This window comes from Limulus polyphemus, unplaced genomic scaffold (assembly GCF_000517525.1).
Source record: "Limulus polyphemus unplaced genomic scaffold, Limulus_polyphemus-2.1.2 Scaffold46, whole genome shotgun sequence".
Classification (NCBI taxonomy): domain Eukaryota; kingdom Metazoa; phylum Arthropoda; class Merostomata; order Xiphosura; family Limulidae; genus Limulus; species Limulus polyphemus.
This window is the reverse complement of record NW_013665656.1, coordinates 140,247-158,385: the sequence shown is the minus strand read 5'-3', so window position 1 is coordinate 158,385 and position 18,139 is coordinate 140,247. Positions and strand designations below refer to the sequence as shown.

Sequence of the window (18,139 nt, the reverse complement as noted above, 5' to 3'; positions counted from 1 at the left end):
CAGTTTTATTCAAAACTTTAAATAATTGTCTCTTTTTTTTCCATCAAAGTCCACACAGATTTGTTCATTTACTTAGAACACAACTGACAAGACGAATTATTCTTTTCTACTTTGTTATTACAATACACTATGTGATAATTTCACTTTAAAAATCGCTACTATAAATTCTTTATCGTTAAACTCACGATCATGCTGCCTGGAACTTGAGCTAAATAATGATTTTTCGACGTGTATTTGTACTCCGACAGAAGTATAGAACATTCCACACAATACTATATATTCTGATGCAATGATACTCAGTTAAACCAAAAATAAACCAGAAAGTTCTGGTAAAATTACCCAATAATCTCACTATTGTAAACAATCGCTAATTCGAAACAATTGAACTACACAACGTATGATTTGTAAACAGCTATGTAAACAAATCTACCTTAAAACATCACTTCTAAAAATAACTAAATATGACACCTGTGCTATATAAATTATCTAAATCATAATGCTCGCATTAAACTTAAACTGAAACAGTCGTGTATACTTAACAATAAGCCCCATTTCAAGAACAATATTTACTATATTTGTTTTACTATATACAAAGACTTTTCTAAGTTCACGCTGAAAGTCTACTCATATCATCTGCACCAACATTTGCAGTCACCTTGATGGCCTCGTTGCAAAATCAATAGTTCTGGAGGTACAATGCCCATCTCATGATCCTTGCACTATCGACTTTGCACCTCTGGATGTATGCAAGGGGCTTATGACCCATCTGAATGATGAACTCCTTCCTGTAGAGGTAGTTCTGGAATTTCTGGATGGTAAATATATGGGAAGATACTCTCGTTCAATCACATAGTTCTCACTATTCAACAGCTTTTTACTAACATGCATTATGGGAACAGCCCGTCTTCGTGTTCTTACAGAAATACTGCTCCAATTCCAACGTTTGATGCATCAGTCTGAACGATTAACAATTTGTTGAAATCTGGCATTCTAAGGATTGATGAACTTCCTAACTTGTTCTTCAACTTCTGGAATTCCATTTGCTATGATTGTTCCCATTTCACCTTGTTTAGTTGCCTTTCTTGATCAGGTTGGTCAGAGTGCAGCGACTTCAGCGTAGTTTGGAATGAACTTTCTATAGTATCACGCTAACCCCAGGAAGTATCTGACCTACTGCTTGGTCGTTGGAGCTGGTGCATATTGTATAAAAGTTAGCTTCTCCTCTTCCATTGCTATCTGTCAGTCGCCCACCTGGTGTTCAACAAAGTCCACCACAGAATAGCCAATATAGCACTTAAGTAGTCTGATGGTCAGACCTGCTGTCCTCAATAATCCAAACAGCTCTCTGGGGTTTCTTCAGATGGCCTTTCCGTCTGGTTCGTGAGTTAGAATTTCATCCACATAATGCTCAATTTTAGTGGTTTTGTGCAACAGCTTCCTAATCAGGTGACTGAATATTGCTACTGATTTGTCTAACCCAAATGGCATCCTCTTGAATTTATAGCACCTATCTAGTGTCACAAAGGTGTTTTCTCTTTAGATTCTGTCTCTATCGGGATCTGCCAGTAACCTTTACTGAGGTCGATCTTGGTAAAGAACTTGGCTTCATTTAGCTTCGCCATGATAGCCTCTGGGTTGCCCATAGGTTTGGAGTCGAACTTTGTCACAAGATTCACCTTCTGGAAATCTATGCAGAAGCAGTTTGAGCCATCCACTCCTTCAGTATTACCGCTGGTGAATAGTAGGCCCAATGCGAAAGCTCAATGATTCTGTTTTCTAACATTGCATTGACTTCTTGCTTGATCAGGTCTCACATCGCATAGGGCATCTGGTAGGGCTTCACTTTGACTGGATCCCTGGTAGTGGTCTCGATCTTGTGTTACACAAGGTATATCTTGTCTGGTCTATCTGTGAAAAACATCTGTGTACTGGTACAGTAGATCCTGTATCTCTTTCTTCTGCTTGCCAGTCAGTTATTCACTGATGTCATGTCTTTGTTTGTATCATCTCCACTCTATGGTTTTAAGTCTAGTAGGACTTCATCTTTTATGACAAAGTCACTGTCTTCTGGTTCTGTGTCTATGAAAGTCACACCTGCGATGTCCATCTTTGCCTCTATTAGGTCTCAAAGTACCACTTCAACAGATTGGCGAGGTACATCTTGGTCTTTCACCGTTTAGTTCATTGTGTTGACCACTTCCTGCACTTCAAAAGGTACTTGTACTGTAGGGTGAATTTGTTGTTGTCTATGGGCAGCAGAACCAGGACCATCTGTTCGCCCTTGAAACTTCGATCTTTGGCCTTCTTTTAACAGAAGTGCTTCTGACTGCCTTGAGATGCATACAAACTTCTCGAACTAGTTGACAGGTCTTTTCCAGTTGGTTTCTGAGGTCTAAAATGTACTGATATGTGTTCCTCACTTCTGACTCTTCATTTGCTGTCCACAGTTCTTTCAATATCTGCATCGGGCCTCATACCGTTCCTCCGAACTCGAAGGTGAAAAATCCTGTACTCGTTTGTGGAACTTCTTGGTAAGCAAATATCACTGCCTTCAGATACCTGTTTCAGTCACGTGGTTTCTCATGGCACATCTTTTTCAGCATGCTCTTTAAGACTCTCTCACTCTATCCCAAAGTCCATTACATCTGTGGTTGTACAGGATGGCAAAGAGTTCCCTAGTGCTGGTTAGTCTGTACATCTCTTGCATCAGTTCTGATATAAACGGGGTCACTCTGTCACTCAAGACTTCTTTTGTAAAGCCTACTCTGCAGAACATTTTCAGGGGGACTTCTGCTACTCTCTCCATATCTATCTTTGGCAATGCTATGACTTATGGTTAACGTTTTGTAATGTCAACTACTGTCTGCACATACCAGTTACCCTTGTGAGATAAAGGTACTAGTGGTCCAATCAAGTCCACAACTACTTTGCTGAATGGCTCTTCTACGAAAGGCATTGCATCTAGTTGCACCTTGTCCACTTTCTCTCTAAGTAAAGCCTTTTTGCAGATGTCACATGACCTGCAGAATCTAATCACATCTTCAGTGAACCCTGGCGGATGGAAGTTTATGGTGATTCTGTCTGCTATCTTCTTCACTCCTAGGTGTTCTCCCACAATTGACTCGTGAGCCAACTTCACAATGTGAGTCTGGTATTTTGTTGGTACTATGATCTATTTAACTTCCCCAGTAAAACTGCCTTTATAGATTCAGTACAGCACTCCCTTCTGGTCCTCTATTCTGTAGGTCCCTTTTCCCTTGGTCTTGTGCTCCACTTTTTCCCGGCCAGTGTCCCAAAATCTCTGCAGTGAAGGGTCTTTCTTCTGTGTTTTCTGCAGTTTCTTTGAGACTTACAATGTCTTGATGTCTTGCCTGCTCTTCTTCTCTTGAGCTCTAGTGGTTACTATAGATGCCTCATAAGTATTCTTTCTGTCTGGTTCCTCCAAACTTCTACTGCCTGGTATATTGCCAGTCACCAAGTCGTAGATGGGTGCTTCCATACACATGACCACAGGGTCTCCCATGTAGTATGGAGTGTCCATCTTTATTCTTACTATGGGAAACTTTCTCACTGTCCCACCAATCAGCACACACAGATGTACCTTGCTCATCATCTTGTCATCAGATACTAGACTGGTTCTCACAGCTTCGCTGCTGCACCCAGTATCTCGTAGGATTTTCACTTTCTTGTCCTCGACATAGTATTCAACTACTGGTATGTTGGCACCACTCAATGTTTGTCACATGCTCCAATCACCACTAGCCTGTTGACCCATTTGCTAACTTAAATTGACCATCAATCATGCACTGTTTAATCATGGTGATAGCACTTCCTTTCTATGGTGAATCTGACAAGTCGACTTCATTCATCGGTAAGAATGGAGACTATTTCATTTAATAAATGTTTTGTTTTGATATATATATAAGTTTTTCATCTAAAATAAGCGACATTAATTCATTGATGACCAAATACAAACTTTTTAAACTATTTGTTGATGGAGAAAGCGAGAATAGAAACAAACTGTTAAAGAATATTAGGTTTAATCATTGTTTGCTTTAAATGAACTTTAAAGTGAACTCCATGCTGACGCCCACTTTCAGCAGAAAATTATCAAAATAATTTCTAACCCACTTATCAAATTGTAATAATATCGCATGAATGCTGAATTTTTACCTTTAGCAGTTTGTTTTACAAGAAATGTTCATGACTGGTTTACGCTTTATTTTCCACGGTGACAGTTAGACCACTGCTTATTTATAGTATTTTTTTAAATTCACCTTAAACGTTAGAAGTGCCATGGCGGCTTTCTTCTTTTATCCCCCCTTTTTTTGCGTGGAGAAGAAGAATTACAATTTATGTATAGTACATACATTCTATTTGTCAAATTATATATTCTACATTATTTTAATGGAAGTGAATACTTTCTTAAGGTCTTAATGTTTTTTCTTTTGTCTTTTACAATTGCAAAGGTAATCAGAAAACCAGAGATTATTAATTGTTTTAAATATATAGAAAGCATTTCCTTTGTAAAGCAATAGGTGGCATTCTATTTTGGAAATTACTTCATATAATTATGTTCACGTACAGGAACAAATGTGTGAAATACAAATATACACCATTTAAAAGTTTTTATTATAGTTTTTCAAAATATGCGTCTTATACCCTCGTATTTATTTTATTATATCAAAGAAGAATACAAATTGAATTATTAAATAGCACGTATTCATACTGAATACAATTTTAGATTTCTCATCATTAGAAAAACTTATTTAACAAGATACATGTTAAAGCTTCGGTTAAATAAAAAATAATTTATTTATAGATTATATATATATATATCACTTGTTTTCACTTTAGCATTTTTTATTGCTACAGTTGACTTTTCTAAAATTTGATATTGAATGAAGCGGAAATTGTTTTCTTACGTGAACAATACTCATCAAGATATGATATTGTTATCATGTTTGTACAAAATTATATCACATTTGAAGAAAGTTGTCGCGTGAAATGGTTTATGTTAGTGCCTTGTAAAAAGTATTTGATCGTATTATTTTACCTTCATGTCAATTGTAAGTGCTATTGTTTGATAACATGCTCAAGATCCATAAACTAAACGTTATATTGCCAGGTATACCGTATTTGGTATTTTCTATAATATTACTAGCCCATAATCGGCATGTGACTAATATGTCTGTTCTAATTGGTGGATTTAAAATTTGTAACATTACCATTGGTGGGGATACATTGCGAGCTGGAAAATGTCTAAGTGGGAAACCCTGGTACGGCGATAAAAGAATATCTTGCTCATGTGATTCACTTTTACTGACACATGTCATGTACAATAAAGAAGAATCATAATCGTCTGCAATTTGATCAGGAATTTGATCAGATTCGGTATTTTTGTATGGCACGGGAACCCATCCATCAACTTCCTGGAAAACAAGCGCCACACAAGGTTTCTTAACGTTATAACCAAAGCTATTCTGTGCAGAACAATCTTTGCTGATTCTACTAACTGGAAATGAGCAAAATTGACTGCCTGACTTACTTTTGTTGCATAAACTCGAAGCTGAATCATCTTCTTTATTATAGTTATTAATCAGTTCTGTTAATTCTGAAAACTGTTGTTTCGACAATGTTTTATTCTGCCGGTGAATCACAATTGTTCGAGGTCGGTTATTGAAATGTGTTGCTCGAGGAACTAAGTAGATGATCTCGTTTCTGGATTTTTCTGAACTCGAAGAGGTAGAAACCGTTTCTGATAATAAAACAGCCAATACAACTATTCCTACTACAATTAAGGAGCAAATCAAACAAACAATGCCCATTAAGGTTATAATGCGACGAGCAGGACTTCTTGATGGAGGATGGTTAGGTCGTTTTGAAACTATTTTACTTTTTTTAAAGATTGTTTTCTTCTTTTCGGTTGACGAGTTAGAAGGCGATGATGCCATTAGAGCGTCCTCTGTTGACGGTACCACTGGACATGCCTCTGACACCACCATCTTTAATCACTTCGACCTTACAAAATAAATGATAAATAAGGATAAACTTTTATTTGTATTACATAAAGATTTATCGTATTCTAAATACTCATTTAAGCTATATATAATAATAAGTAAGTTGACGATGTTTTTGCCTTATATCCAACGAGTTTTTTAAAACATGTGTTTGATAAATTTGCAATCTCTTTAATGTAGGTATATTTTCCAAGATTTCCATGGAACGTTAGACTAGTATCAATGCGTTTAAAATTCGTTATGTTTATCAAACTGAGGATCGTTTATGCTTTATGAAAAGCATAATCTATACTCAATATGTAGTAACTATTTCTGAACATTTTTTTTAAGTTACAAAAATAAATGATTTAATTCATGCCATCTTTAAATCGCATATAACAACAATGATTGAAGTTGAAAAAAAAAAGTTAATCTATGTACTTGTATGATTCGCATTTATATACTTTCGTTAAAGACCATTTTGTCTATTTAAGCTGTGACTGTTACCACAAAGTACGTTGATCAATACATTACCTCTTCAGCCAGATAATGTTATACTGTTCAAGCATTACAAACAAGCTAAATGTTGATAAAGCATGACTCTGGCGGAAGTGTAATCTGAAATGGATGACAAAAATATGCTGGAATAATTTGGTACGCGTGAATTTAATCAATAACTGAACCCTAAGTTAAGTGCATTGTAATCACTCAGATATTTACAGAGAAATTGTAAACAATTTCAAAACCATGAATATTTAGATTACCTGTAACATTACACAGGGGTTGAACACATGCACTAAAATATGTATAGTAAGTTTGAGATTAAATACACGTGCAATAAGACCATTGGTGAGTTTGTTACAGTTATTTATCGTTAGAAATCATCGGAAAATGGCGAATTTCTAGTGTATTTCAGAGTCGTCAAACGAATTACAATATATATATAGTGATGTGATTATTATTATTATTTTAAAATATATTTTGTTAATTTAGCACCATAAACTAGATTCGTTGTTAATATACATTATCAGTCACTACTACATCTTGTTCCTTGTTAAAATCGATTAAAAAATATCAAAGGTTGTCATGTAAATAGTGAAGAATACAATACTGTATTTAGCATTTGTTATTTTTCATATAATTCCTATTAAAACTGTTTAGCCTAATAGGAAATAATATTGCTGTTTCTTTCATATAAAAATACATTTTGATAAACTTTTTTTTAATCACTTAAAGTTTTCTTTTTTGTTTTTATTGAACTTGTTATTTGAATACCCATCTATAATTCGGTAAAAGCCTCATCCCTAAATTATGATTGACCAATTCCACAGACCACGGGCACTTGTTTAATTGTTGAATTTCGAGTAAAGTTACTCGAATGCTACCTGTTCTAGTCGTTCCTAATTTTGAAGTGATAGACTATAGGAAAGGCAGTTAGTCAACACCACCCAAAACACATGAAATAATGTAATCGAATAATGGATTAGACTCATTCATATAACGAACCGCAGAACCTCGGATACACAGACCAACACGCTAAACATTGGGCCACGCTCGGCCCTTCATGGGCGTAGTTACAAAATTATAATAGGGGAGGCTACACTGTAACAAATGTGGTTTATATATATATATAAAACTTGTATTTGAAAAATTGTTTAAAATCTGGAGAGCTTAAGACCTCCTTCCTTTTCCAGTCCCTTATCTACTACGAACCTGGAGTGTGTATGTTTTTTTCTTTTTCGGCACACGTGGGCTTTAACTCTTTTCGGGTACATTTACTCAGTCTTCTTTGTGCCGTGATTTGCAAACTCAAAGCTAGTTTGCTCCCCCGTGGCACAGCGGTATGTCTGCGGACTTACAACGTTAGAAACCGGGTTTCGATACTCGTAGTGGACAGAGCACAAATAACCCATTTTGTAGCTTTGTGCTTAACTACAAACAAAGCTAGTTTAATAACTGATATGACGTTCAGTGTGTACTTCGAGCCATTTCACTACTTTGTAGTACATGATAATAATGCCTTACAATGTTGTGCAATTGTAAATGCAATACAAGTAGACCATCAAACTCGTGCGTTACTTACACAAAGTATGATACTTACATGTGAAAAACTGGCAAAGCTACCTCGCAATGCCGGAATTAAAAAGGAATGTTATAAATGGTGGCGTGGGTCGCTTATTTCCACTATTTTGAATCTTATTTTGCTACACTGGAAAAGGGTCGTTGGCCTCTACACACACACACACAAGGTATTCAGAACTTTTAGTCAACCCTCATCTATTGTGTTAAAATGTTCATAGTTACTAAAATTCTCTTCGTTTATGTTTGGTACTAAAAATGTCGTTAGATGTGTGTCTGAGATTCGTGAACCTGTGGTATTTGGAGAAATATCATGTTTTATTCCTCTTTTAACTTAAAAATGTGAACAGGTTTATATCGCTTAAATGGTTGAATACCTTAGAACTTATACGCGTTCACCACGCATATTGTGTTCTAAGTGTGCAGTTAGACCCGTTGTGAATGTTGCATCCTTATCGTTGCGTCATTAACACACTGTCATCAGGGGTTACTGAACTTACCCATGAAAGTTCCCTCTGTTACATGTTGCTTGAGAAGTCATTGGAGATGTTTTGTTTTCAAAGTCACAGATTTTTGTCAGTGAGGTGAAACAGATACCTCCTCCAAAGTTCAATGGTACAGTTGAGGAGGACTCCTTTCTTTAGAATTTTAGGCTGGTCATTGCTTGAAATGTCTGGTGGAAGAGACAGGTTGTACAATGCCTGATACTAAATCCAGTTAGACCAGCACTTAACTCTATTAAACACTTAGATGAAGAGCAGCTTAATGACTAGGAAACAATTGTAGCTGAGTACCAATGTTTTAATGTGATGGAGAACCAACCTATCCATAATTCCAAGTTCAAGACTAGAAAGATATGTCTCTCAGAGATCTTAGTTGCTCATGTGAATGATCTGTGCTAAATGCATGGGAAGGTATATCCCACTGCATATTATGAGGATATCTTTGTGGATGAGTTTGTGGAGGTACTGCCATGTAAAGCAGTGTGACGTTATTTGATGTTAGAGACATCTATATTGTAACAGAGCAGTACCTCTTGTGGCAGGTTCAAAGTGGTAACTTTGAACGAGTCAAAGGTGGGGAAACGTTACAGTGACAGTTGTTGTGGCTGTACCTAGACAAGACCATCCTCCAGAGATGCATACATTTTGGAAATCTTATTAGCTATCCAGCTGCAAGTATATCATCGGCACCTTGACATAATTGTATTGGATACCAATGAGGGAGCAAGGCTCTTCATGATGGTTGTGCCACAGATACCTCCATAAGATAGTTTTCTAGACAGAAGGATTAAAATACTTTCTTTGGTTGTGGAATGGAGTCACTACACACAGAACTACCAACATTTTATTTCTCAATAAGATTGCTAAAATGTGCGGGAGGAACAAAGGCAAATGCCTTTCTGGCTCTGGAAACTAATGGATCAAAGATATGGTTAGTTTGGAGAGTTAGTAATCAGGTTATGTCCAAAGACTTCAAGGTCAGAACAGCTTATGTATGGCTTGATGATGCTTGGTATGTACCAATATAGATAGAAGTGATAGTGAATTCCTGGTTGACACAAAGCTGCCAGAACACTATATTAGAAACCCTGAGAGAAGTCACCAATCTAAGTAACTGATAAATAGTTTATTCTGTTGAAATGTGATTGACCAAACATGAATGTAAAAACATATCTGTAACCAGATCTTGGTGATGTCATCCACAGAATGAAGGAATTTGTTTGTGTTTTTACCTTGGCTCAGGAATTACAGTTTTGGGAATAGACATATTGCAGAAATTGTCAATCAGTTTTGTCTACAAAACAGATGAGGTGTATTTCTATAAAACGTTTAGTGCCTGTCAGAACAGCCTCCAAAACAGTAAATTTCATGAGTGCGTGTTGAGAAAGGATTCACAGTATTCACAAATGGTGTTTCATGGTTTAGCAGACTCAGCCTAGTGCATTATCTCTGTCTCCTGTAGTGATGTAACTAGCAGATGAACTACACTGTTTCTTGTCCAGAAAACATATTGCACTTGTTTAAAAAATTATCTGTCCAAGTGATAGCAGAATCTCTGTTCTGGTCTATGATTATGGACATTTAGCTATTAATTTTCCACCTGGAGGGTCATTAGCAGGGTAAATGAAGTACAAGTAGCTGGAATGAGATGTACAGCTAGGGGTTGCTTCTTTTACACCACATTCAAGAGAAAATACTCAGTTGTCATAACATCTGAAATCATTGGTTTATAATTTTGCAAACAATTTGGATTTATCACAATGAACAGGAACTTAGTGACTTGTTGATTGGCAAAAGACAATGTGTTTGTGGGACCAGATAGACCATTGGGTCAAGCAACAATAATTAATTGCTGTATAAATACAGGTGATGCAGCCATATCAAACAATACTAGTGTAGACTTTTCTATAACACTGTGGATGTTAAAGTATTAGATTATACAGTCTTCAAAGAGTGCTTAGTCGTGTACAGCAGTGGCTATTAGGAAGGGGGAGAGTATGTCAAGTTTCGGTGTTGATTTTAGAGGGGTGGACATGGTAACCCATGTTCTTGCTTTACCATTGACCACAGACAAACGAATGTCTGGATATTTTGGAAGGCACCAATTAGTTAAACACATTAGGTCTAGCTTCCAGGTACTAGCAAGTTAAGCTGGATGATGAAAGAAGGCTCCAAACTGCTTTCAGCATTTGAGATTGTATGTATGAATTTCACATCATGTCATTTGGCTTGTGTAGTGCATCTGTCACTTTCGAAAAGCTGATGGATCTTACGCTGAAAGGGCTACAATGGAAGGGGGTGCTTGATCTATGATGACAATGTTTTGGTATTTTGGTCACACATTTTACATATTACATAAAGGTATCACAACATAAAATGTTTATTTCTTAGTATTAATTTTCTTTTGCCATTATGATTCATGAATTTTAAAATTTCATCGAATATCTTACATAAAACTTTATACCAGATCTTAACAATTTTTAAATACGTCCAAATTACCAAAACCTTCTTTTAAATTTGTAAAATTAGAGTAGGGGAAGTTTTCAAGTTCATTTATAGCAATGAGTTTAGTCGGTGTTTTGTATCAGTCAACTATCCAAGAATCTTTAAACAAAACATATGTTTTAAAAAGCTGAATCAACTAATTACTCACCGAGGGCTATATATAACTATTTAAAAGCCTCCAAAGAATATTCACAACCTTTTAACTAATGTAAAAAGTACTGGTATTTTTGTATTGGAATAATAATGACAGTACAGCTACTCGCTAAAAATATATCTGTTTGTTTATGACTTTTGGGCAAAGTTACTCAAGGACTATCTGCGCTAGCCATCCATAATTTTGAAGATAGACTAGAGGGAAAGCAGCTGTCAACACCACTCACCGCCAACTCTTTAGCTACTTTTAACCAACGAACAGTAAGACTGACAGTCACATTATAATGCCCCCCACGGTTGAAAGAGCGAGTCGAGTGCCCTACATAGAGGGCCTCATGAACAAAGAAATACAGTAAATCGCCAAACACATAAAACAAATACAAAAATTAAAGAAAGAAGAAAAACGTGGAAAATACGTAGAACTACGAATATGACAAAACACAATAAAAGCAGTACAAGAAAAAAAACAGTGTTATCAGACAGAAGATGTAATAATACTTGTTGAATAAGCATGAATAACTCAATAATAAAATGAGTAAAAACCTAAGATATCATGAGTTGCATACTTAAAAAACCAAAACTGATTTTCTTTCGAATCTGAGTCCTGTAAAAGCATAATATGTTAAAATAAAAAAAATTGTGAAAATTACTCTTCGATTGTTTGTAATTAAGCACAAAGCTACACAATGGGCTATCTGTGCTCTGCCCACTACGGGTATCGAAACCCAGATTTTAGCGTTGTAAGTCCGCAGACATGCCGCTGTGCCACTGGGGGGTAATACTTTTCGAATGGTCATTATAGAATATTTAGTCATAGTAATAAAAACATACATTGTTTAGAAAAGTCATTAACAAAACCCCGTATAATAATCCGCGTTTCCTGAATAATAGAAACTGCATTTAGTGATAAAACAATTACTTTACAATGAGAAGGTGGTGTTAACGGTGGAAAATACATTAAACAAATGAATACTCAAAGTTGTTGTGGCTTCCAAATGTTATTCCCCTGCATTTTGTACTTATCAAGACCAACCTGTAACATAAATAATCGAGTAATTTCAAATATCATTTTGGTTTTATTGAATTAAATTAACTCTGTTTATTCTATGTTAATTTCTCTTTCTTTGAAACGGGAACTATAATTAATCACATTTTCAGGCCACGTAGAAGGCAATTCATGTGGTAACTATGAAGACAGTTAATTCATGGGGTAACTATGAAGACAGTTAATTCATGTGGTAACTATGAAGACAGTTAATTCATGTGGTAACTATGAAGACAGTTAATTCATGTGGTAACTATACATGTGTTCAGTGCATGAAAATTTTGGTTTTCAGATACTGTTTATATATATATATATATATATCACAATTGTAAAAACATGTCACTGTATTAAAACTAATGATTTGATATATGAGGAATATCAAAATACGATTAAATAATAGAGCATGAAAAAGACCTGAAAAATGAAATTATAATCTGTGATATACTTACATTTCGTTTACTCGTTGTTAACATTTAATTTCTAAGAGCTCCCTATATCGCAATATACATGATTTTTATAACATTTCGATGAATCCTACCTTTAACCATTCTCGCGTTATGAAGTGGATCGAATTTTGAACATTTATTTGTTGAATTTCGTAAAACACTACTTGAGAGCTATCTGCGCTTACCGTCACTAATTTATAAGTGATAACCGAGAGAGAAGGCAGCTAGTAAACACCACTCCCCGCCAACTCTTGGGCCACTTGCTTAACAACAAAAAAGAAGGATTGACTGTAACATTATAACACTCCCACGGCTGAAAGGGCGTGCATGTTCGGTAAGGGAATTCGAGTTTGCGACCAGCAGATTTTGACTTGAGTGCTCTAATCACTAGGCCGTTCCAGAACTCTAGTTTTGAATATACAGAGAGTTGAGTACGTTATACTGAAAACAATTTGGACCCTCACCACGTCATTACAGTCCATGTTACCACGCCTGGTCATGCTCTATCTGAGGAAAGTGCATCTTGACAATAGCCCAGCAGCATTGTTTATATTGAAAAAGCTCCATCGTATGGCTGCGATATCCGAAAGACACCACTATTCCCTACATGCTTTCCACAATATGTTCTGTGTATCAGGATAATGGTTTTAAGTGCACTTCTCAACAGTCTGATCACACAGAATCCCATAGGTTCTGCATATGACGACTTAACAGCATGAATATTAATTTCATTCTTCAGTTGCTTGAGATATGTGATGGTGGAACGGGAGCTATGATTGGAAGCCTTATCTTGATGAATACATAACCTGTTGTCCTTGTTTCGAGATCTAAATCCTTCTTAATTACATTCGTTACTGTTGCCTGGGGTAAGTGCACGATTTTTACTATTGGCCTTTGTGTTCGTGGATTTTCACCTGTTACAAGACATTGCATTTTGCTTATCATGGCTGGGGTACGACCTGTTGAAGGACTTTTTCTGGATGGTCTTAGTGCCCCAAAATGATCCATATTCCTATGTTTACCAGTGACATTAAGTAGAAGAAATATTTTAATTTTGAAAATTGTAAATCTCCAACGCGAACACATCATTTATGATTTAAGGGTATGAATGCTTTGCGTTGGAAATTACTGTTACATATCCTTTCCAAAAGCGATCAATTTTTCGGTGGCATCACACCACCTAAGAAACGCCAATCAATGTCAAACGTATTTCTGCTACGTGCCGCTCCACTGACTTTATACTGGTTGTGGTTATAAAGTGGTTTTAAAATATAGTACTCAACGTCTGTAGTATGCTGTTCGCTACTACAATAAGCCTATACTTGTTTTCTTTATATGCACTTGTTACTGATGAGGATTAAAATTCCCCAAAACCGGTATAAATCAGTATAAAGTCGTGAATCGAGTGCTAGATTGGGCTTCATAATTATATTGAAGCTAGTATATAGACGTAATGGTACCGCTAGGTAGGGTTACGACTAACTGGTTTCTAGACATACTGAAGAGAAACGTAGATTTTACAATGGAAAATGCAAATAATAACAATATGTATATCCATGTGGAGCAAGTATGTAAATAATAGTTTATCTTTTTTAGCTTTGCCATTAAACTCTCTAAGATAAATATTTTTCATAAGAGGATTTTTGGGCTTTCATATTACAATACATTTTTTTTAGTCTGTAACTTACATTTCTGTGATCATTGCTTTTGAAACCTACTTTTAAAAGATGATTGACTGATTGTTTATAGTTACGCACAAAGCTATACAATGGTCTATCTGTGCTTACTCACCACGGGTGTCGAAACTCGGATTCTAGCGTTGTACGTCCGTAAACATCCCGTTGTGTCACTAGGGGGCTTTAAAAGACGAAATGTTTATTTCCTGTGTTGGTGATGCTTTTAAAGAAAAGAAAACGAATCGTTGGAAACTCACAGAAAAGCTTTACTTAAAGAAGAGGGAACAAGAAGGTAAATCGTTTTGATTAACATGATTTTTTTGAAAAACTCTAATATATTGCCTCCATTGGCTCAGCGGTAAAATTGTGGGCTTATAATGTTCAAAACCGGGTTTTGATACTCATGATGGACACAGCAAAGATAGCCTATTCCGTAGCTTTGCATTTTAAGACAAACAAACAAACCAAAAATGTAATATATATTTGATCAAAACAATAAGAACAATAAAAAAATCACATGATATAGAGCCCTCTACCGAAAGTTATGGTTAAAGGCTCAAATGTGAACAGCAGATGCATGTTTTTCCACTAATATGCCCACTAATATGGGACAGCGGTAAGTTTTCCGATTTACAACGCTAAAATCAGGAGTTCGATTCCCTGCGGTGGATAGCAGATAGTCCGATGTGGCTTTGCTATAAGAAAAGAAACACTCCGCCAATATTTCCGCTATCAAATACTGAAAATATTCCATAAATACAAAATGCTTTTAAAATTAAGAATTACTCGATTGCATAAGTAATTCACTTTCACCTACTTCTTAATACTTGTGCAAATATTTTTCGATAAGAAAAAATTGAATGTAAATAAACAGTTTTATACTTTATTATTACACACTGTGTTTAAATGCTATTTTAGGCTTATGACCAAGGTCTGGGCACTGTGACTTATATTACACTATTTACCTAACTATGAAAGCTATATAGGATTGGTAACTATGTCGTATTAACAGCTGTCGCTGAAAATCTCCCCTTATTTCTGTTTCAATTCAGTGTTCAATATTTATTATCTAAAGGTGAAAACATTTCTGAATTGTTTTTCTTTCTTTTTTATCAGAATGTATTGAATCATACCAATATCTATGAACCAAATTCAAGTGTTTACTCTGCCTCTATTTTCAGAGTTTGGTTGTGCTTATCAATTAATAAACAGTTTCAGCAACCACACACAGAGAACAAGGAGACCACTTTCACAGTGGTAAAGCTCTCAGTTGCTAATATCTTGAATAACAATACAAACAGCAGTTTTGAAATAAGTGTCACATACAATGAGCTTTTTACCATGCCACTTGGTTATTGGTTGCTTACATAGCACATTAAGAAATGTCTGAACAAAAGCTGTAGCTCTAAAACACGTGTTAGTTGTAAAGCATGGTGAGTTGTCGGTGTCACCATGCCATCTGTCTTAGTTCTCACAGAACGGGTTAACACATCACTTAAAACAAGTTTAGGTACGGATTAAAGTTATGGGGCTGGTTAAATAAGTAGCGCTAAGTGTTTCTTACCAACTAATGTGAACCCCTGATCAACCTACTTATTACACAAGAAATGGTGATAATATTTTGATTTTTAACAATTTGAAATAAAGGACAGTACTGACTTTTTTTAACGTGGACACAATTAAAATCATGCTGTCTGCTCTAACTTTTTATATGCTTTTTTGTTAATGATGTTTAAGTTATTGGCTTCAGTAAGATATATAATAAAAATTAATTAGAAACTCGAGGGAAAGTAATTTAAAATATGTTAATTACAAGAAGAAGGTAGAGACAAGCATTCTTAAGTTCTATTACCTCACAACTTATAATTTGAATCCACTGATCCCAAATCATGATAGAATTGAATAATGCTATACAGCCTTTGTGGTCCATTTACGTATCAAAGTTGAGAGATTTTATTAATACATACAGAGGAACGTCAATTACAAGTGAATGGAGTAGTATGGGCATAATGAAAATGCCATTTGAATAGTCAGAATTTAGTCCGATATCTTTCATGTTTTTCAAGGTTGTGGGTGTATGTGTTCAAGCAAAATGAGGAGCAGGGTTGAAAATTAATGATCCAACATCTTATTCCAAATGTTCAATCTCAACAAAGTATGTTTCAAAATATATTATTGTGAAAAAATGTGTAGTTATGCACATTGCATTGTACTTGTACACATTAGCTGTAACTCCTGATGCTAAGTGATCTTTACGAGGTATTACTTTTCACATTTTATGTAAAGAAGGCAAGTGAAATATTGCTAGAGTGGACAGATTACATGCTTTATATGTTTCTGTTGCAGCCGTAGTAAAGTTCCATATGAATCACACAATAATAAACCCGATAACTCGAGCTTTCGGGAGGCAGACCTTTCAAAATCTTATTTAGGGGGTGAATTAGGATTTCAGATAATTATGATAGTAACACGAACACTAGCATTTTTTGTTTCAGAAGTGACCTGGCAAGACAACGTCACGTGGTGTGTGTATGAGATCGACTGTTATCCCCAGCAGAGTTGATAGGGATGATGTTGTATCTAGCATTTAATGGACTTGAACTATTTGCGATGAAAAGATATGTTGTCACGATAAATCAGTCCAAGTTTTGGAAACATTTCGATAAACTGCACGTAAGAAACAATATTCATTTGGTGATCCAAAACTTGTGGTGTTCTTAATTAAGAATAATGAGATAATAGTTAACTAAATATATTTTGTAAGATAACAGGGGGTCGGAGATGCACTCGTCAAGGGCGGATTAAATAAAGGGCTATTTTAAGTGGTGATATATAGGAAATGACAACAGGTAAACAAAATAAACAAATATTCATTAAGAACAGACAAAAATACATCATAATGGTCTATTTGAAGAATGAAATGAAATGAATTAAATGAAACTGAAATTAACTTAAAATAAAACGAAAAATAGTCTGAAAATCAAATGTTATTTTGTAGAAGTTTATATCAATCGACTTGTATTTACAAATACATTGCTAATCATGGGATTGTGCAGTTTGCTGGACAAACTAAAAAACGAAAACAAACCAACCAGCAAAGTTGTTAAAGAAAACCAGTTGTGATCAGGAGAGTTGGGTAGGAAGCTTCATCTAAGGGCGTAGGTAGCCTTAAACATTTGACTTAGGTTTTTGTTTCAAATAGTCCTTGATTAGCAACATCTTATATCAACAATCATTATACTTTTTTTTCACATAGATACAAATATGTTCTTAGATTTGACGCATGACAAATGTAACAGCTTTGGTCACATTATTTTTATTAATTATGAGATAGTAGTGTTACGATAAAATATTACTACATTACTTCCTTCTCCTTTATTTTAGCTTTGCCCTCAAGCCAATTGAACTTTAAAATATAAACTCAAACTAAGTTTTAAACACATATCTGTTACCTCTCTATGAGAATGGAATCAAACAAAATTATTTCAATATAAATACAACATCACTATGTAACAGTGGAATACGATAAGGCGTTCCACGATGTAAGATATACAGTACTATCTATTTCTATGAAACAATATTCTGAACACAAATACAAACTCACAAATAACAGAAAACAAAACGTATCTCTGTACCATAAAAGAGAGAGCAATTATACATATCAACAATACATCAAATACCTTAAGCACTAGCGCCCGTGGTGGCTATGCAGCAATTCTGTTTGTTTGTTTGT

At 35.3% G+C, this 18,139-nt stretch overlaps 1 protein-coding gene across 1 annotated transcript; it reads right to left on the bottom strand.

Moving 5' to 3' along the window:
- Positions 1-5,063: 5,063 nt before the first annotated feature.
- Positions 5,064-6,005, bottom strand: LOC106462410 (sodium/potassium-transporting ATPase subunit beta-like). Its single transcript, XM_013922339.1, has one exon. It carries the CDS (start codon positions 6,003-6,005, stop codon positions 5,064-5,066), a length of 942 nt encoding a protein of 313 aa, XP_013777793.1.
- Positions 6,006-18,139: the final 12,134 nt, after the last annotated feature.